The sequence below is a fragment of the Tamandua tetradactyla genome, chromosome 4, assembly GCF_023851605.1.
Source record: "Tamandua tetradactyla isolate mTamTet1 chromosome 4, mTamTet1.pri, whole genome shotgun sequence".
Lineage (NCBI taxonomy): Eukaryota > Metazoa > Chordata > Mammalia > Pilosa > Myrmecophagidae > Tamandua > Tamandua tetradactyla.
Window position 1 is genome coordinate 34819440 of NC_135330.1, and position 21535 is coordinate 34840974.

At 34.3% G+C, this 21535-nt stretch overlaps 1 protein-coding gene across 2 annotated transcripts in view; it reads left to right on the forward strand.

The window, feature by feature from the left end:
• CEP350 (centrosomal protein 350) overlaps positions 1 to 19753 on the forward strand; it is a 266687-nt gene extending 246934 nt beyond the window's left edge. For both annotated transcript variants that reach the window (XM_077157158.1, XM_077157159.1), the window contains 6 exons: positions 1552 to 1634; positions 2827 to 4826; positions 5698 to 6105; positions 6194 to 6340; positions 9530 to 9652; positions 15931 to 19753. In XM_077157158.1, the coding sequence (XP_077013273.1) occupies positions 1552 to 1634; positions 2827 to 4826; positions 5698 to 6105; positions 6194 to 6340; positions 9530 to 9652; positions 15931 to 16095 (2926 nt within the window). In that variant the 3' untranslated portion in view covers positions 16096 to 19753. The remainder of the gene's footprint in view (positions 1 to 1551; positions 1635 to 2826; positions 4827 to 5697; positions 6106 to 6193; positions 6341 to 9529; positions 9653 to 15930) is intronic.
• Positions 19754 to 21535: the final 1782 nt, after the last annotated feature.

Consider the following 21535-nt stretch of genomic DNA (forward strand, 5'->3'; position numbering starts at 1 on the left):
TTTGTTATAATTATAGGGCTCATCACAATGAATTTAGCATTACCTGAGTTTGAATCCTGGCTTCAATGCCAACTAGCTATATAACTCTGGACAAATTATTTAACCTCTCTGTGCTTTACGGTTTCTTTATAAGGACTTATATCCCTAGAAAACAGGGATAATAGTAGTGCCTGACTAATGCAATTGTTATGAGGGTTAAAAACCTGAATATTTGTGAAATGTTTAAAGTAGGGCTAAATACACAATAAGCCCTGTGTATGAGCTACTTTATTATTATTTCTAGAGAAGCAGGAAGAACAAAATAATCTAAAGTATTTCTATCCAGGTTTTTATTCTTAGATTTTGTATGTATTTTTGTTGCCTACATATTTCCCATGTGTTAAAAACAGTAAATTTTATTTTAATTTCTATATAATATATTATAAACTTTTCCTAAATAAGATACTGAAGGATTTTAACCAAAAAGTGACACTAATTAGATTTGTATTTCGAGGGACCTTTCTGGCCATAATATGCTTAGAAGCAGAGAAAACAGTTAGTCTAAGCCAATTCTCAGATTAGGTTAAGAATAGAGAATTAGAGATCGATTTTAGAAATATTTAGGAAGTAGATGGGACTAATTAAAGTGCTAGATGGGGGAACAGAGGAAATCTAGGGTGACTCAGAGATTTTTCTGTTTTAGATAGTTGGTTCCACTAACCTAAATGGAAAAATAGGTGGATTTTGAGGGAAGCTTCTAGTTTTGGTTTTTTTCAGTCTTAATTTTGACTTACCCGTATTTCATCTAAGTGAAGTTTTTGCAGGAAAGATGCCAAGGTTAGAAATGTAGGAATTATCAGCATATAGGTGGTAGCTAAAGCCAAAAATATAGCAACATCACCCAAAGTAAGTATGCATTCAGAGAGAATGACAGGGAGCCCCATTAAGGGGCTAATAATTATAAAAAGTAAACGTAGAAGGCAAATATTATGGTTTAGCAAATGAGGAAAAGGCAAAGAAGATAATGAATGTAGCTTTTCCTGTAAACTATAAAGAATAAGAGACTACAAAGCATAGGGTTGAAGAATGAGAAATTGAGGGAAAAACAGTTTTTGAGACTTGGGGCACACTTATAAGTTGAGGGGGAAAAAATCACTAGATTGAAGATTGAAGAAAAGAGAACAGATAACTGAAGAGCCATGAAGCTGTGGAAACGTATGGGATACAAGAAAGAATGAGATGTGAACAACTTTGAACAAGTGAGAGACACATCTTTTCCTCTTTCCCAGAAGGAAACGTAGTTGGGACAGCTGTGACTGTAGATAAATTTGTAGGTAGAAATGTTGAAGATAAGAAAGTTCATACCTGATTGCTTCTGTTTTACTCATAAAAGAGGCAAGATCATCTACTCGGAGTGACAAGTGCCAGAAATAGGCTTGATGAAAATGGAAAAGACTGAAATACCTCCTGTGGAGAAAAGAAAATAAGTGGTTGGCTAAGGACAACTGCATTTTGTTACCAGTTATTATAATATGAGGAAAATATTTATTTCTGTTCATTTTTTTACTTCAGATCTGAAACAGCAAAGAATTGGAAATCACTAACAGAGTCAGAACATTCCAGAGGATCCCTGGAGTCTATTGCTGAACATGTTGGTATGTAACTAGAAAAAATAACAAAACTGTATCTACCTAGTCTAAGGATTTGTGCAAAAGACCTAGCTTTTTTATTGAAAAATGAATTGCTTTTAACATAATAGAAGATTATTATTAAAGGTTTAGGTAACTTTTATATTTTTACAGTGCTTTATTGGTTATGCATAAAGTTATGTGAATCAGTCTTTAGCGTCCTAGTTATTATGAATAAAACCTGAAGCATGAAGACATTAATCTAAAATGGTTAAATGTTTCATCAGTATCGCTAAATTCCCCTTTCGTTGGCCCTCTGCATTTTTTATATCGTGTATTCTTCTTGAATGTATTTGTGTTTTCAACCTGTGCTCTTTCTCAGGTTAAACTGTAATCTACATTTTCTCAATTTAACCCAAAGAAAGATAAGAATTCTTGAAAATTAATTGTAATTCAATGTGGAAATAACAAAACAAAACTGGGGCAAGAAAAAGCCTACCTAATAACAAAATAGAGATTTGAATTCACAACTTTTAATCCTTGGTTTATTACTCAGCAAATCATACATATTTTCTTCCTATTTTCCAAAGTTAGCTCTTTAAGTGCTGTATTTGCAGAAATAGTTGCTCTCCTTTTTGTTTGTTTGTTTTTATTAGAGAGCTTAGTTGAAGTCCCCAAGAAAATTCATTCTTTTAGTCTTACATATAGAAGTATTATCTCCCTGCCTCATTGGTTTACTATTTAAAGAATGTATGTATGTTCATCATACAATTTTGTTTTTACCTGATTTGAGAATAATAGCAAAGCAACATCTCCATAAACTCAGATCCATTTTTCTTCATTTTATAGATAAAGACAACACTTAAGAAATTACTCCAAACTTTAAATTTTTCAAATTCATATATGTTTCATTATAGTGTATTATCTCAGTAGAAAAACTTACCTTATATCATCACCAAAAACTTACCTTATATCATCACCAAAACAGTCGTATTTATTGGGTGCGCGAGTGGTTCAGTGGTAGAATGCTCTCCTTTTCATGCAGGAGGCCAGGGTTTGATTCCCGGACCATGCACCCACTCCCAAAAAAACAAACAAAACTGTATTTATTGACCCGAGTTTTTCCACCGTAAGATTGGGCTTTTACTTAAACTTAGGTTGCAAAAATTGAAAGATTGTGATTAAATAAATTTTGATGTGGTGATTTTTTTTCTTTAAGATGCTGTCTTGTCAAGTTCTGAGAAATCTGTATCAGAAAGGTCTCTGTCTGCCTGCACAAAGAGAGTGATTGAATCGGACAGTCAAGAAGAAGAGCATTTTCAGACCCTATCTCCAACTCTCAGATCATCAAGGAGAACCAGGGCAGAATCTGGAGATTCTCTAGAAAATGTACCTTCATTACTTCTCAAAGAATTAAATGTCTCTAATAGAATTCTTGATGTGTCAGAAGCTAAGATTAAAGAAGAAATTAGTCAAAAATCAGAAATACAAGAGGAGGCAAAATTAGAGAGTGAGATTAAAGATGCCTGTTCTCAACAGTTTGGGAAAGCTAATGTTTTACTAAAACTAGACCTGGAACAGGGAGATTCAGCTGAAATTCTGTCAAAGAAAACTCTTCCTTTAGATTCTGTAAATGTTCAGAAAGATTTAGTTAGATTAGCCATTGAAAATCTTCATAAAAGAGAAGAAATATTGAAAGACAGACAGTCAGATCAAGATATGGATCATAGTCCAAACTTCCAGTCAGAAAATGACATTCATGAACAAAAGAACACAAAGGAAAGGGATTCATCTTTGTTAGAACATCTTTGTGCTCCTAAAGAGGCATCATACTCTGAAGATTTTGAAGTGTCTTCTTTCAAGAAAGAAATTTCAGCTGAATTATACAAAGATGACTTTGATGTATCATCTTTGTTGTCTCTCAGGAAAGATTCTCAGTCTTGCAGAGATAAGTCACTGTCAATGAAGAGCTCTAGAAGTAAAACCACTAGCTTTGGTGGTGATGATGAAATTAGTGAGTGCCTAAGTGGGCCAAGCCTTTCCATTCATAGCAGCGTCCACTCTGAAAGGTTGTTAGAACTCAAGTCTCCTACTGAGCTTATGAAAAGTAAGGAGCGCAGTGATGTAGAGCATGAAGAGGAAGTTACTGAACCACCTTCGTTGGTTTCAGTTTCTGTTGCAGATGAGTTACTTGATTTCCACATTGGTGATAGGGTGTTGATTGGCAATGTTCAGCCAGGAACTCTTCGATTCAAAGGTGTGACTGGTTTTGCTAAAGGATTTTGGGCTGGAGTGGAGTTGGATAAACCTGAAGGAAATAACAATGGAACATACGATGGCATTGTATATTTTGTATGCAAAGAGAAACATGGTATTTTTGCACCTCCTCAAAAAATATCTCACATACCGGAAAACTTTGAAGACTATATGGACATAAATGAAGATGAAGACTCTTACTCAGATGAACAATATTGTCAATATTATAATCAAGGTCAAAAAAATACAGAGGGCCCCAAATCTGGTGGAGAAAAGGATACAGTTGAATATTTTTATGAAAAATCTCTATCTAGCATGCACAATAAAGAAACCTCAGCTGACAGGAGCCTTAAAATAAAAACAGACAATATACCAGACGTTTCTGGAGCACTTGAAGCCTGCATTCACCAGCAATCTTCAGTGGATTCACTGATTTCTTCTTTGAAGGAAAACAAAAGTCTTGTTTCTGGTGCCATAGAAAAGGTTTCCATTGCTGTAGAAGATGATACTTTAGATAATACATTTTCAGAAGAGTTAGAAAATCAGCAGTTTACTGAAAAGGAAGAGAACCTATATCCAGAAGTTTCAGAAAAGATCTCTACCCCACTTCTGGACCTTTTAACAAAAGAAAACAACCAACTGGAAGTCCAGCTGAGGTCACCACTATGTGAAGAAAAAAAATCAAAGCCGCAACTGGAAGCAGTCAGCTTACTGACAGATAGTTTACTAAAAGTCTTTGTGAATGATACAGTCAATCAATTGCAACAAATTAAAAAAGCTAGGAATGAGAAAATCCAGCTTAGCAATCAGGAACTTCTTGATGATAACCAAAAGAAAGTACCATCCCAAGGCCTGCTCCAAAATCTTGAGGAACAATCACCAGCTGGTCCAAATTGCTTCTTAAGGTCTGAATTAGAAGATGAGAAAGAAGAAATTTCTTCTCCAGATCTGTGTCCCAAATCTGTAAGTATTTCATCTCAGAAAAAGTGTCGAGTTGCTTTACCTGTGTAATGCATTTTAAACTGTAGTTCCTGATAGTTTTTTCCTGCTGTGTTATTTATTAGATAAAGATCACTGTGCTAATTTTTAAATGCCTTGTAGCTACATTTCTGTGTGAAGTGCAGTTGTCCTCTATTATGTCATCAGTGGTCACTGTAGGGTTGTCACGAACACTGGGACAGGTTTATGAGAACTAAAAGGTCCATTTAAACTTCTGAATTGACAATCCCTGTACACTATCTAGATATTAGATCCTCTTCTAGATTCACTGTACAAATTTATTCTATGGAATTATCCAGTTCTCAACCCAGTTCTTGAGGAAACCTATTTTTACCTATGAAATTATTTGTACTCAGTCATCATTGCCCTGCAGAGATTACCAGCTGTGATGCTGATTCTGGTAAAATTGAAATATCCACTATGACATAAACTCAGACCATCAACTTGTTTAGGTTGCCCATGGACAAGTGAGCAAAAATAATGATTCTGAGTAACTTGAGCCAGATAATCACCATAATCACCAAAGGTGAGAAATTCCACATCCCATTTCCATACCAGAGAGAAAGACAGTCCCTCAGAAACAGAACAGTGATGATATAAAAAGAAAAAAAAGCAAAAATGCAAATCAATAAACATTTTCTAAAAATTCAATTATAAAACTTAAAGCTGTAGGAAGCAGGGTAGTTTTTTTCCTTATTTTGTTCATTGCAGTACAGCCGCCATACTATTTTGCTTTCCTTAAATATACAAATAATACATTTATTTTTGTCTTGAAAAAAACTTAAGTGATGAAAGTCACTAAATGGTATTTCGTTTGAATGTTCTCCTTCTGTAGGAAAGCCCAGTATTTGGTGCCAGTGGGCAGGAAGAGCTTGCTAAGAGACTTGCTGAACTTGAGATCAGCCGGGAATTCCTGAGCGTCTTAGGAGATGATCAAGATTGGTTTGATGAAGACTTTGGCTTGAGCTCCTCTCACAAGGTTCAAAAAAATAAAGCAGAAGAGACAATTGTACCTTTAATGGCAGAATCTAAAAAAGCTCCCCAAAAGCCATGCGAAACATTATTGGCAGTCCCACATACTGCAGAGGAAGTAGAAATTCTTGTGCATGATGCAGCAGAAGAACTTTGGAAACGGAAAGAATTAGGTCAAGATCTTCATAGCATCAGTATTCCTACAAAACTGCTTGGCTGTGTCAGTAAGGGTCAAGATACAGAAAGCACTAGTAAAAGGGTCTACAAACAGGTATGTAAATGGAAGGATAATTCTAATTTTTACTCTGTTGTCTGAAATTTGGATTCTTAACCATTTTATTTATTTTTTCTCTATCAAGGCGGTTTTTGATTTAACAAAAGAGATTTTTGAGGAAATATTTGCTGAGGATCCCAACTTGAATCAGCCTGCCTGGATGAAGCCATGTAGAATCAGTTCTAGTTATTTCCGACGAGTGAAAAATCCAAATGACCTTGATGAAATCAAGGTAAACTGCAAACTATAGAGTATCTCCTTTTATGACTTGCTGTTCATTTATACAGATCTATAAATACCTTACAAGCAGTTATTCTATTATTCACCTTTGTGTCCCAATAGCCTAATAAATAGTTGGTATTTAATAAATGTTTGTTGATTCATTGAAATCATTAGCAATGGAAGGGTGTAGTTAAGAGGGAAACCTGAATCCTCAGATTTTTGCAAAATAAGATTTTTAACAGTCATGTCTTATATAAAAAACACAATTTATGTTTATTATATAATTACTATTATACTACATAATATAAATATTTAAGAACAAATTAGGAAATATCAGATAAATTATTGCAACTCAAAGCAGTTTTAGGTGAGTCTGTGATAAGTTAGAGATAGTATATAATGTTCTAGAAGTGTACATAAAACATCTTTGGTTAAGATTTTTCAACATATGAGTCCTGGGCACCTAGTTGTTAATCACCTTTTATCTCTGATTTTGGAGGTTTCAAATGGGTAGTGTAGTTTTGAAATATATAGGATATTAATATGATATATAAAAAGTATTTATTTTATTATTTAAGAAGTCCCTGAAAATATTAGATGCCAGAAGCTACAAACCAACTTTAAAGTCAAATTGGTGGAAGTGTACGTACGGCGTGCTCACGTTTCCTTAATTCAGTAAAGATAATATTTCCAGAGCAGTGCCTTTCAAATTTTAATGGGTACATGAATCATGTGGCGATTTTGTTAAAATGCGGATTCTTATTCAGTAGGTCGGGAGTGTGAAATTCTGTATTTCTACAAAGCTCCCAAGGAGTTACATTTCCCAAACTTACTTGATCATAGAATGCTTTAAAAAAAAAAAAAAACATACTGTACTGACAGAACACTGACAGATATTTATGAGATGTAATGTATCCTTCAATCAGATTGGCAAATTCACCCCACTTTCTGTTCTTATAAATAAAGTTTTATTGAATCACATCCTTGCCTGCTTGTTTACCTATTGTCTATGGCTACCTTTCTGCTACAGCACCAGAGGTCAGTGGTTGCAATATATATCATATAGACCACAAAGCCTAAAGTATTTACTATCCAGCCCCTTACAGAAAGGTTTTCTGACTCCTAGTTGAGATTAAAGTAAATAACAAAAAAAATTTTTCACAGGTAATTTTGATTCATTGTCTTTAAAATAAAAACCTTCCTTAATGATTTTCAACTTTGAAGAATAGAACATCACTATGACCTTATATTCTAGTTTGTACGATATACCAGAAACAGAATGGCTTTTTTTTTCTCTTTTTCTTCTTCCACATGGGGAAGGCACCAGGAATTGTACCTGGATGTCTGGCATGGCAGTCGAGAATTCTGCCACTGAACCACCATCAACTGACTCAGAACAGCTTTTAAAAAGAAGAATTTATCAAGTTGCGAGTTTATAGTTCTGAGGCCATGAAAATGTTCAATTAAGACAAAGCTATGAAAATGTCCAAATTAAACTACCACCAAGAGGTTACCTTCACTCAAGAAAGGCCAGTGAAATTCAGGATATCTCTCTCAGCTGGAAGGACACATGGTGAAGTCCTCTAGCTTTCTCTCCAGGTTTCTTGTTTCATGAAGCTCCCCGGGGCGTTTTCCTTCTTCATCTCCGAAGGTTTCTGACTGTGTGGGCTCTAAAGCTTTTTCCAAAATGGTTCCTTCTTAAAGGGCTCCAGTAAGCAACCCCACCTTGAATGGTTGGAGATATATCTCCATGGAAACCATCTAATCAAAAGTTACCACCCACAATTGGGTGGGTCATTTCTCCTTGGAAACAATTTTAAAGCTCCCACCTGGGGTGCACAGGTGGTTCGGTGGTAGAATGCTCGCTTTCCATGTGGGAGACCCAGATTTAATTCCCAGACCAGGCACCCCCCCCCCAAAAAAAAAACTCCCACCCAGCAATATTGAATAAGGATTAAAGAACTTGGCTTTTCTGGGGTACACAACAGATTTAAATCGGCATACCTGGGAGCTTTTCAAAACACACTTATATGCTCTAGTCCTTCCAGACCTCTGCAGTAGATAGACTCTTAAATGCACGTGAGCGTGTATGTGTGTGTTTCGTGTTGTGTATATAGGGGAAACCAGTGATGAAGTTTGGGAGCATGATCACAGTCTTCCCAGGTGATTCTGATTCATAAATGTATCCCTTTCCCCATTAAGAGCATTTTTTTAAACACACCTATAAAAGGTAATAGAACATTATTGATACCCCTTTTCAACATGAAAAAGTTAGAATGGGCATAGCCAAAGATCCCTATAGATTGGGGGTAGGAGTTATAACAAAGAAGATAGGATTTTAACAAATGAGCATGACTGCTGAATCACTGTAATGATATTTCTTTTAGCTTCTAGTGTTTTGGAACAGCTAGAAGGGAAAACCTGAAAATGTGGAGTGGTAACCCATACCAGTCTTTGAAATCTGTTCTGTAATTATTACTTGTTAAAATGTGCTTTGAAAATTATTCCTTTTTTAAAATATCTTATATTTCACAATAAAAAACATTTAATAAAGTAATCAAACAACTTATTTTATTAATAAAGAACAAATAAAATTGACATAGCATAGTACATACAAATAAGACACAATACACACCAGCAGGCATCAAAACGTATGCATTATTATACCACACAGTATTGAAATAGCATGTTGTAAAGGGTGATAGAGTTCAAATATTGTTAGCACTAAAATTATGCTTCTCATACTGAAATGTTGATATATATGTTTTTTAATTTAACTTATTAACAATCACAATAAACTATCCCAGTCAAAGTTTTATACTTTCTCACATGGCATTGACTCCAAAAATTGCTTTGAGGTTAGAATCAGAGATTTATCTTCTTTAGCAGTTTTGCCACCTTGAAGTTAAGTAGCAGTGGTTCTTAGGTAAAGGGAATTCTAAAATGATTTTTCTTTGCAGATTCATCAGTGGGTTTTATTTTTGTATATTGTATAAAAACAAAATTTTTAAGTGAATAAAAGCTGAGCATTTGAAATGTTTTTCTCTTCAAATTGCTAAGTTGAACAGAAGGGGAAGAAATTTGAATGATATTTTATTATAGATGTTGTATTCTTACCATAAATCGGTCTACTGCATTGTAAACACTTATACCTAGGAACTTTGTTTTGTTTCATTCATTTTTCTTTTTACTTTCACAGAACTTCATAGCAACCGAAGTACTCAAGTTATTCAGTCTTAAAAAGGAATCAAACCACAAAACAGATTGGCAGAAAATGATGAAATTTGGAAGAAAGAAAAGAGACCGAGTGGATCACATCTTGGTCAGTGTATACAACCAAGCTATTTTTATTTTGGCCATGCCATTTTAAATTCAGAATGTAGTTAGATTCTAAAAGGAAAAGAAATATAATTGATCTTAGGTATTAAAGCCTTCATTTAGTGTATTTCTACCCCTCTATTTTGGAGATTTCTTTATTTTGTACTTGGTAGATGAATATTTAACTTAAGTCAGAAGTATTTTGTCAGTGTGGAGGACTTGAGAAATAAAAACTTGAGTAGAAGCAAAGTTTAGGGAACTAAATTGAAAATAAATCATTGGATTACAGTATGGGCTCTGGAGCTAGAGACTGCCTGAGTTTAAATCTTTGATCTGACACAGTGTGTATAATCTTGGGCAAGTGATCAGACTTCTTTGAGCCTCACTTCCCAGTTTACAAAATGAAGTTGATTATAATAGTACATACACTATAGTTCTATTAAGAGGATTAAATGAATATATATGTAAGAATACCTGGTAAGCACCTAGTAAGAACTCAGTAAATATTAGCTATTATCATCTCATTATTATTTCTGTTATTATACAGAATTTTAGCTGGATAAAATTTATTTCATTCTGCAGTATATTTCTCCAACATTATCAGAAAAGTGTATATATAAAAAAAGTTGTCTTTCATCCATTCTTCTCTAAAAGCATAAACCTTCTGGAAACTTTGATACTACTTGAGTCAAGTTTGCCCCTCCATGTTTTTATTCTAGATTTTCTGATTTGTCTATATTGCTATTCATTTCTGATTGATATTCATAAAATGAAAAAAAAGCTTAATGCTTAAATCTATCAGATTTCCCCATGCATGTGCATCACATACTTCTATAATGTTTTATTTATACAATAATAACCATACTAGATAGTATTTATCTAGTGTCTTACAGTTTATCTTTCTTCCTCATGCCATATCTCATTTGGTCCTCACAGTAATTTTGGGATATAAAGGACAAATGGTTTCTCTATTTTACCGGTAAAGAAATTTAGATTCAAAGATGTTAGTGACTTTAATAGGAAATAAGAGCCGAGATTTTAACCACCTAGTTCTTCATAGATCTTTGCCTCTAAAGAAGGTAAAATTCGTGGTGCCTGCCCATGCAAAAAAAAAAAAATTTAAGACGGTAAAATTGTTCTAATATTTCTACAATGTTTTAAAGTTTGAACTATGTATTAATTTGTTAAGCCAGAAAAGGAATGGCTTTTAAAAAAGGGAATTTAAGAAGTTACAGGTTTACAGATCTAAGCCTGTGAAAATGTCCAAATTAAAGCATCCAGAGAAAGATATCTTTTTCAAGAAAGGCCAGTGGGGCTGGAACACCTGTTTCAGCTAGGAAGGCACATGGCTAGCATCTGCTGAGGTTTGGGGCTCCTTGTTTCAAACAGCTTCCTCAGAGGCATTTTCTTTTTTTCATCTGGCTCTATCAGCACTGAAACTGCTGTTCTCCAAGTATTAGCATCTGTTCTGAGCTCTCTCCAAAATGTTTCCTTTTTTAAAAGACTCTATTAAACTAATCAAGACTCATCCTGTCACATCTCTGACTAATTAAAAGGCCACACCCACAACTGGGCATGCCACATCACTGTGGAAATAATCTAATCAAATGTTTTTACCGTAAGATTGGAACAGGATTAAAACATGGCTTTTCTGGAATGCATAATAGTTTCAAACCAGTACAATAAGTAAGCATTAATTGAGCTGTATAATAAGGAGAACAATTCAAGGAGAGTCCTGAAATGGGAAGGAGCATGATTTCAGCTGAGATGTCATTGTGGTTGGAAAGTTAGGAAGGAGGTAGCATAGATAAAGTTGGAGTAATAGATGAGTTGTATCTCCTGCAGCACTTTTATAATCCATCTTTAAGTATTTTGGATTTTATATTGTGAAAAAAGTTTAAGCAAGAGAAATTACCATATCAAATTTGTAATTTTAAATCACTGGAGGAATACTTTAAAAGGAACAAGAATGTTGAGGAAGAAAGACCAGTTAAAAGAATATTATAGGTGAAAGATGTTAACTGAGGTGTTTTAAAGCAAAATTTCTTACATAGATTTATCTTGAGCACTTGTCAAAGTGAATGAGCGAACTAGCATAGGTGATATACCAGTTCAAAATGACATGGAGAGTGAAGGCTTAATACTTAAGGCTTACAGCTTGTACTTAGCTTTCACTTCACATGCTTATAAAATACCATATTAATAGTAGTAAAATTAAATATATTAGAAGGGGAGTACAGCAGTTTGGAGCCATTTTCAGGTCTGAACTATTGATCAGAAGTAACAAGCAATATATCTAAGAAGTAAAAAACAATAAACAAATTGAACTTCAACTCTTAATTAAATATATCAAACAACAAGATGTTGTCCCCTGACAGTAGAGGCATCCAGCATTGGCAAATAGGATCCTTTAAGCAGAGACATTTCATCAGCACTTACCAGAAAATTCTCAAACATTAAGCAAACAATAAAATGTTTATTTTATAAGTATAAAATGATTATAACTTGAGTGAAGGTGATGGCTGTGCATAAGAATTGAAGATATTTAGGAATTGGGGAACAATAGCAAAATATATATTATGCAGCTATCCCTTTCTGGTACAGAGAGCCTGGGGTGTTACATTTTGCATTAGTTCATTTTCTTAATGTTTTATGAAATGTTACTATGAGCCCCCAAGTTAATTATTAATAAGAAATGCTGCATTTACCAGGCTCCTCTCCTACTTTAGATTTAGGGAACGTAGCATTTGGAAATTTTAGTGGTTTTGTGTTACAAGGATTGAGATTTAAAACAAGTATTTTTTGGTAACACATAAAACAAATATTTTTCCTTTAGTACGAATGAAAAGGGACTCAAATAGGAATTACAGAAAAAAATTTTAAATAAAATTTTATTATGAAATAGTCATGCTTATTTTTGAAAGTTTAGAAAATACCAATTAATAAAAAGATAATAAATTTTTCACTAGATATTAAGTTAGATAGTTAAAATATTAAGTAGATAACTTAATATTTTGATGTATAGACTTTTTGTGCAAAGAATTTTCTCAAACAAATTAGGATCATCAGGTATCTTTTTTGTAATTAGGTATATTCATTTAATAAAATTGGACATTTTTCCTTGTCTTTATATGTTCCCTTTTTTATATTATTTTTAACAGCTTTATGTTATTTTTATGTAATGTATTATATTCCATTGATTGGATGTTTAAGCTGTCAATAATGTTTTTGCTGTTTTAAACAACATTGTTTTGTGAATAGTTTCTAGTATATCTTTGCACATATTTCTGATAATTTCCTTAGGATAAATTCCTAGAAATAGAATTGCTGTTTAAAAGTATATGCAGGGTGGGCCACCGTGGCTCCATGGCAAAGTTATCACCTGCCATGCTGGAGATGCGGGTTTGCTTCCCGGTGCTTGCCCATGTTAAAAAAAAAAAAAAAAGTATATGCAGAATGTTAAGATTTTGTATGTGTTGCCAAATTTTCTTCAGAAAGGTTATGCTAATTGTAGGTACTGACCAGCACTATATGAGTGATTCTTCTTACCTTTGCCAATACTAGCTATTATGAATTTATTAATCTCTACTAATTTAATAGGCAAGAAATGGGAAATTATTTTACTTCATATAATTTATTATTAATGAGGTTAAGTTTTTATTTATAATTTAATCATAATTTTATGACTTTTTTCTAAATCTTTTACATGTTTAATTATGAAATATTTCCCAGGTACAGAAAAGAATAGAAAATAATCAAAGACCATTGTTTCTCCATACCTCTCCATTCTGAGTTCAGTTTCCATCTTTCAAAAGTAAATACTTTTATATTTCATTAATTTTGGATCTGCATTTAAACTCTCCATCTTTGTCTAAAAATGTTTTTTTTTTCCCTAGTACTCTTAAATGATAGTTTAGCCAGGTATAGAATTCTAGATTAATAGTTCTTTTACTTCAGCCTTCAGTTCTTTTACTTTACAATTTTCATTGTAATCTGGCTCTATTATTGTTTTTGAGAAATGTCATTATAGTCCTTTGTGGATACTCTGTCTTTCCCTTTTCATTTCTATTTAAGGTTTTTTATGGGGGTATTTTGCTTTTTTTTTTATCTCCAATTTCTTTGACTTTGTCTAGCTGTGGGTTTTATTTTTATTTATCCTACTTTGGACTCGTGCTTACTCTACAGGTTCATATCTTTACTCAATTCTGAAAAATTATTCGCTATTGTTTTTTAAAGTATTGTCACTTATTCTAGTTTGCAAGCTGCCAGAATGTGATATACCAGAAACAGAATGGCTTTTAAAAAGGGAAATTTATAAAAGTTGCTAGTGTACAGTTCTAAGGCTGTGAAAAAGTCCACATTAAAGCAAGGCTCTAGAAATGTTCAATCTAAGGCATCAGAGAAAGATACCCGGGTTCAAGAAGGCTGATGACATTCAGGGTTTCTCTCTTAACTGGAAAGGCACATGGCGAACATGTCGACATCTGCTAGCTTCTTACGAAATTGGTTCTGTCACATCTCTGTGGAGGTAATCTAATCAGAAGTTTCCAACCTACAGTATTGAATCAGGATTTAAAAAAATGGCTGCCCTCACAAGTTTGAATCAAGATTAAAATAGGGTTTTTCTGGGATACATAATACTTTCAAACCAGTGCATCACCTTATTCAGAAGAATATGGTAGAAGACCCTATTCAACAAACATATGCTTGCTGAAATCTGGCATTTCTATTCTACCACCTTAATATCCTTCAAAAAAAAAAGAATTTAATGTTAATCTGCTTTTTTAAGTTTTTTGATTTATTTATGCATCTTATTTTGTTCCAGCATTCGTCTACCCATCTATCTGTGAATGAAATCACATATTTGTAATAGAACAGAATAAACTCTGAAAACCAGAAGAGAAAACTAGAGACATATTTGCAGGCTATGAGATTCCTCAGTTGCTATGATTGAAGTTCCATGTTGGACTTTAAGCTTTCTGATAGCCAAAGCAAAAAGGAAAACATATTAGGTCTCACTAACTGAAAGGGAGATGGTTCCTTTAGGAACAAAGCTTTCTCAACACTGAAGTGTTAACTGGAGCTGAATTGAAGGTACACTGGGCAATATAATGGTTAATGTCCTAAACATATTTCTGCGTCACAGTTATTAGGATTAAGTGTTTCCTAATAACTTTTGTTACTGAGGGTGAAATTTTCAAGTAAAGGTTTAATATTAAAGTCTGAGAGAATCTGTCTATAAAAGGAAATTTATGTGACATTATTTGAATAACTAATCAAATTTATTGGGGTTGGGAGCTCTTTTGTGGAGGGTACACCTATTACCTTTCCTAGAATATGGTTATCCCTCAATACCACTTTACAAGTAGGCTGTTTCTTATAGCATCCTTAAATAAAAAGGAAATACCAATACCTTGTAAGGTCAATAAGGATTTCTCATATACCTTCTCAAAAGGAGTCTGTGGTCAAACAAAGTAACAAACTCTGAGTTAAGTTTCTTTAACGATGGACTTCACTTAGTCTAATGGGCTAACATACATTGTGAATCTCAAGAGTTTTCTAAAAGTTATTTGATACAGAATCCTTTTTGGTGGCACATCCATTCCATGGAATATAAATTAGGGAACAGAGGAATGAATGTTTTACATGTCTTTGGACAACCCTCCCCAAAGAGAAGAATGTAGCAGGTGCCTCATCATATATTTGTCAAGGTCAGCCTAGAGTATATAATATATTGTGCTTTTCTTCCCTGCCTGGCTCTCTCAAACTACTGAATAATGTCACCTTCTTCAAGATTTTTCTCATTTCCTTATAACTGGGGACCAGACTACATGTTCACTCTATACTAAGGTGTTTCTCTTATCAATTTTTTTTAATTATTGCAGATAAGCATTAAATCTTTGGCAGCTATTGCCAGTTTTTTGCTTAGTTTTCATTTACCTAGGAATCACAGAATCCCAAAATAAGGAAATACACATTTCCGTATGTTGACATAGATAACATACTTATAATCCCTAATATCTATAGAATACTGGATTATTGTCAAATTGAAGTGATGTAGCTCTGAGGCCATTTTTCTTTTATTCATCAATTGATTTTTTCCAAACTTTTTGTAATTTTAAAAGTGGTATTGATATCATTAATAAATTACCTTTTTTTCTTTTGGCTTATTTCCTTGGGCTGTATTCCCAGGGATAAGGACTACAAGGCCAGCAAATATAATTGATTTTCTAGCTTTTGTGTATCAGTGATTTTCTAACCTTTTTCTCTTCTAAATTCTAGGTACAGGAACTCCATGAGGAAGAGGCACAGTGGGTGAACTACGATGAGGATGAGTTGTGTGTGAAGATGCAGCTGGCTGATGGGATATTTGAGACCTTAATCAGAGATACGATTGATGTTCTGAATCAGATCAGTGAAAAACAGGGCAGAATGCTACTTGTGTGACACCTTGCAAATAAATCGAACACTGAGTGCTAATATGAGTCCTGGGCCTTTCTGCCTCCTGATATACACCCTATCTCCATCATAGCAAGAAGGCTTCCGGACCTTGTACCTGTTCTTAAAGACTGCTGGTTTGGAGTTCATGGGACGATCTGTTATATCTGGTATTACAGCCTTTGCCTTTAGAGACTGCCCTCTGGATTACTTGGTTATTTTTGGTTGCACTCCTGATATTGATACATAGTATAATCCTACACCTCTTGTTGACACCAGGTTAGGTCTAGGTTGAGGGCTGAAAACACCAGATTTACCTCTTAGCTTAGACTAGGGTATCATTTCCTCAAGTCTGAAGTAAGGCACGAGAGCTATATAGACATGTGCATCACGTTATTTTTTAAATTTATTGCTGGCTTATACCATGAAAGTCAAAAGTGGACATTATAGTCTCTAAACAGTATTAAGCTCTTAACCACTTCTAAATAGGCAAGTTTAATGCATGCCTATTTCACCTTCTGGAGTTCATTTCATTTCTTTTTGAAGACCATTTTCTTCCATTATTGCAATTTAGCAGCAACAAATGAACTGTGAAGTTGACAGAAGTAAATGGTAGCCTTGTATTCTGAACACCATGTAAAGAATTTCAAGCCTTTGTGTTTAATTTCAGTTTTCTCTAAATGGGCATAAAAACAAAGACATGCCCCCTACTGAAGACTGGGCTCAAGGGACTGATGCAGGGCTGGTTCTTCCATCCCTTGTTTTACCCCTGCACTTTTCTTACTTGTTCTGAATCTGTACCAGCTGCTCCCAGAATCACAGATACTCAGGACCATCTCAGGCATCCAGGCATGGCAAAAGTGGAAATAATTCATTTTGGCCTTCAAACCTTCAACTCCCATCTCTACCCAAGAAATCAGAGACACTGTTACTTGAATGATGTAGGAAATGAGTGTGTGCACCAAAGACAAAGAGATATTGTCTATTGTTTGTATGCTTGTTTTATGCTTATGGACCATTTTTTAATTTATTTTAAGATAAATTATTAAGTTGAAATGTGCGACCCTATTCAGAAGTAAAAGATTCTTCTTGTAATAGTTAAAGTTCTATCTTGAAGCTTCAGTGGTTCATACTCTTTGCAAAGGAAACCTATGGTTTGAACAAACCCATACATATATCAAAGAAATTAGTTTAATTCAGTGAAAAGAAGATGAGCTTTTCCAACATCACCTGCTGTAGCAGAAATAGAATAAAATTATTTATAGACACTGTACAATTTAATTCTGTCTCTCTTGCAGCATTGCTTTTCACAGCTGTTACCTTATTCTGAAAAAATTATATAGACTCCCGCTGCTACATTAGAGCATATGTGATGCTCTTCTGGGACCTCAGTACTCTGCCTTCTTGACTGGTTTCTCTTAATATGCTCTCCCTCTTCAAGTTATCTAGAAGAATGTGGATAATTTTAGGCGTGAATGTAAATGCCTTAATATTGAAGGTTCTGCTTAGAAGCATTATATAAGACATCCACTGGATTCATATTTGCAAATATCCTGAAATGATATAGCTTCAAAATACATTTTTAAAAACCCCAAAGATGGCATAATCTTTAAGTGTGCATCTTTGTTCATTTTTGCATCTTTCCTCCAAACTTGCCTTTTCATCTCAAATTTTTTACTATGCACACTTTTCTCTTTGGTTTCATCTTGTCATTATAAGAAACTTAGTGACATAGTCATTGGAATATTTGCATTTTGCACAATGACTGGTGTGATAGCTCTTGACAAATAAGGAAAGCACTGAAATGTTGTGACTGGGCCTGGAGGAAATGCTCAGATGGATTTATTACCAGCATTTCTTCTGGGCTTTTGGTGTTGAGCTGTATTCCTATAGCCATAATAAGCAAATTGACTAAAAAAAGCATAAGAGTTTCTTGGGGTTATTAACCAGTAGTGTGGAAATACTGTTTCCATGTGGCTGAGGAAAAACAAAGGCTTTTCTTTTAAAAAGTTTGTGGTTTTTGGAAGACAGAAAAACATCTTTTCTATACCCTTTGGCTGAGTGTAGGATCACATTGTCCTTGTGATGCTGAAACTTTACAGCTGCTGTAAATTTTTTATAAATGAATAAGAATAATATTAATAGGAATCTAAGTTGTTTTTGTACATCCTTATTAAAATCAATTTTTATTAAGAAAGTTATCTTTATTCTTCATGATATTAGGATTCCAGAAAAGGAAACAATTAGTGATGTAAGTCCATGGAATCAATGATCTGAACTTCAAGTCCCATAGTAAGAAATGCTGTCAAGAATGTGGCAGTAAATGTCCTAACATGCCCTAGTTGTCTTTATTATCTTAAGACTCTTGGGTTCCAAATGAGAGGCAGAAACAGATTGGTCTAACTCCTTTCTAGGAATGATTATCCATATTTTAGTAACAAAAAAAAGTAATTAACAGATGTATTATTTTAATTATTTGACTATAATTGAAAATGGGTTTATTGTAAAAATCAAGCTCTGCCTCTTAATCAAGAATCTAGATATTTCCCCTTTCTAATCTATGTTCCTTTTCCCCACCCCACCCACATCCTCTTTCACTTTCTTCATAATTCCTCTAAGAAAAAGATCTTTACATCAGTAGTAATATTTTTAGAATAGTACCATCAGAATTTAGTGGTAAACCAACATCTAAGCTTCAGATTTACTTCTGAGTCCAAAATAATTTGTACTATCCAGGGTACTTAACTCTGGGTTAAATAAGTACAGGGTATAGATTCCCTTTTCAGGTCTAAACAGGAATTTTTACTCTAGGGAAAAATGGGAAGAGCTCAAACGTAGTTCATAAGGAAGGTAATTTGTTTTTCTTTTACCTAAACTCCTTCTGTGACTACAGACCTCTGAGAAATTATCTTTCAAAAGAGATTTCATTGCTCATAAGAGTGTTGTGGCCTATTGATAAAAACAATTTTGTTCACTTTCTTGTCTTGAAAAAAAAGTGGCCTTAGCTTTTTGCAATACTTGAATAAAGTGCGTACTCGCAAAAGAATTTCTGTAGCACAGCATTAGAGACTCATAACTTTTCTGCAAGAAGTTCAAACTTACATCTTCCTTTTTACTACCTTAAGAATACTAGTGAATAAAACATTAATTCAAAAAGCAAATGATAAAAACTACAATGATGTTTAATGCAAATTGTAGAAACTTATATGTTTACAAATCATCTTAAACTGTTTGTGCAGCAATTCAATAAAATATCTTTGTATATAAAAATGTGAAGAAAAAAATGTAAACTGATGTAAAGGAGGTACTGTTGTTTTAATTAACCTATGTTTAATAGCTTTTCCTTCCAGACTTTGCAAAGCCTTCTTGGTAAACACATTGCAAAGCATTCTCTGGGAGGCTCAGCCTCCTTGTGTGTACTGTATTGTGCAGACATGAAAAAAGAAACCCGTTTACTGTGTATGTGTAAATAGACTGGTCATCAGGCCTTTTTCAGCCAATAGACACATCCAGTGCAACTGCACAGAAGACTTAGGGTGTGGTTTGTAAGTATAAACTGTAAAATAACTGGGATGAATTCCCTTGTATACCCGTGTAAATATATTTGTTAACTGAAATATACTTTAAGAAAAGATAAAATCTGTAAATAAACTGATTTATAAATTAATTTCATGTAAGGTGTTCATTTTTTCCCCTATAGAGCCAACTTGAGAAACAGCCTCCATAAAGTTATCTTTATTCTTCATGACATTAGGATTCCAGAAAAGGAAACAATTAGTGATGTAAGTCCATGGAATCAATGATCTGAACTTCAAGTCCCATAGTAAGAAATGCTGTCAAGAATGTGGCATTCTCACAGTGGTCAAAACAGCATGGTATTGGCATAAAGATAGATATATCGACCAATGGAATCGAATAGAGTGCTCAGATATAGACCCTCTCATCTATGGACATTTGATCTTTGATAAGGCAGTCAAGCCAACTCACCTGGGACAGAGCAGTCTCTTCAATAAATGGTGCCTAGAGAACTGGATATCCATATGCAAAAGAATGAAAGAAGACCCATCTCTCACACCCTATACAAAAGTTAACTCAAAATGGATCAAAGAGGGTGGGCCGCGGTGGCTCAGCGGGCAAAGTGCTTGCCTGCTATGCCGGAGGACCTCGGTTCGATTCCCGGCCCCAGCCCATGTAACAAAAACGGAGAAACAGAATATAATAAAACAAGAAAATGTTTAAAAAATGTTTCCCTTTCTTCCTTCCTTCCTTCCTTCTATCCTTCCTTCCTTCTCTCTGTCTTTCCTTTAAAAAAAAAAAAAAAAAAAAAAAAATGGATCAAAGATCTAAACATTAGGTCTAAGACCATAAAACAGTTAGAGGAAAATGTTGGGAGATATCTTATGGATCTTACAACTGGAGGCGGTTTTATGGACCTTAAACCTAAAGCAAGAACACTGAAGAAGGAAATAAATAAATGGGAGCTCCTCAAAATTAAACACTTTTGTGCATCAAAGAACTTCATCAAGAAAGTAGAAAGACAGCCTTCACAATGGGAGACAATATTTGGAAATGATATATCAGATAAAGCTCTAGTATCCAGAATTTATAAAGAGATTGTTCAACTCAACAACAAAAAGACAGCCAACCCAATTACAAAATGGGAAAAAGACTTGAACAGACACCTATCAGAAGAGGAAATACAAATGGCCAAAAGGCACATGAAGAGATGCTCAATGTCCCTGGCCATTAGAGAAATGCAAATCAAAACCACAATGAGATATCATATCACACCCACCAGAATGGCCATTATCAACAAAACAGAAAACGACAAGTGCTGGAGAGGATGCGGAGAAAGAGGCACACTTATCCACTGTTGGTGGGAATGTCAAATGGTGCAACCACTGTGGAAGGCAGTTTGGCGGTTCCTCAAAAAGCTGAATATAGAATTGCCATATGACCCAGCAATACCACTGCTGGGTATCTACTCAAAGGACTTAAGGGCAAAGACACAAAGGGACATTTGCACACCAATGTTTATAGCAGCGTTATTTACAATTGCAAAGAGATGGAAACAGCCGAAATCTCCATCACCAGAAGAGTGGCTAAACAAACTGTGGTATATACATACGATGGAATACTATGCAGCTTTAAGACAGGATAAACTTATGAAGCATGTAATAGCATGGATGGAGCTAGAGAACATTATGCTGAGTGAGTCTAGCCAAAAACTAAAGGACAAATACTGTATGGTCCCACTGATGTGAACAGACATTCGAGAATAAATTTGGAATATGTCATTGGTAACAGAGTCCAGCAGGAGGTAGAAACAGGGTAAGATAATGGGCAATTGGAGTTGAAGGGATACAGACGGTGTAACAGGACTAGATACAAAAACTCAAAAATGGACAGCACAATAATACCTAATTGTAAAGTAATCATGTTAAAACAC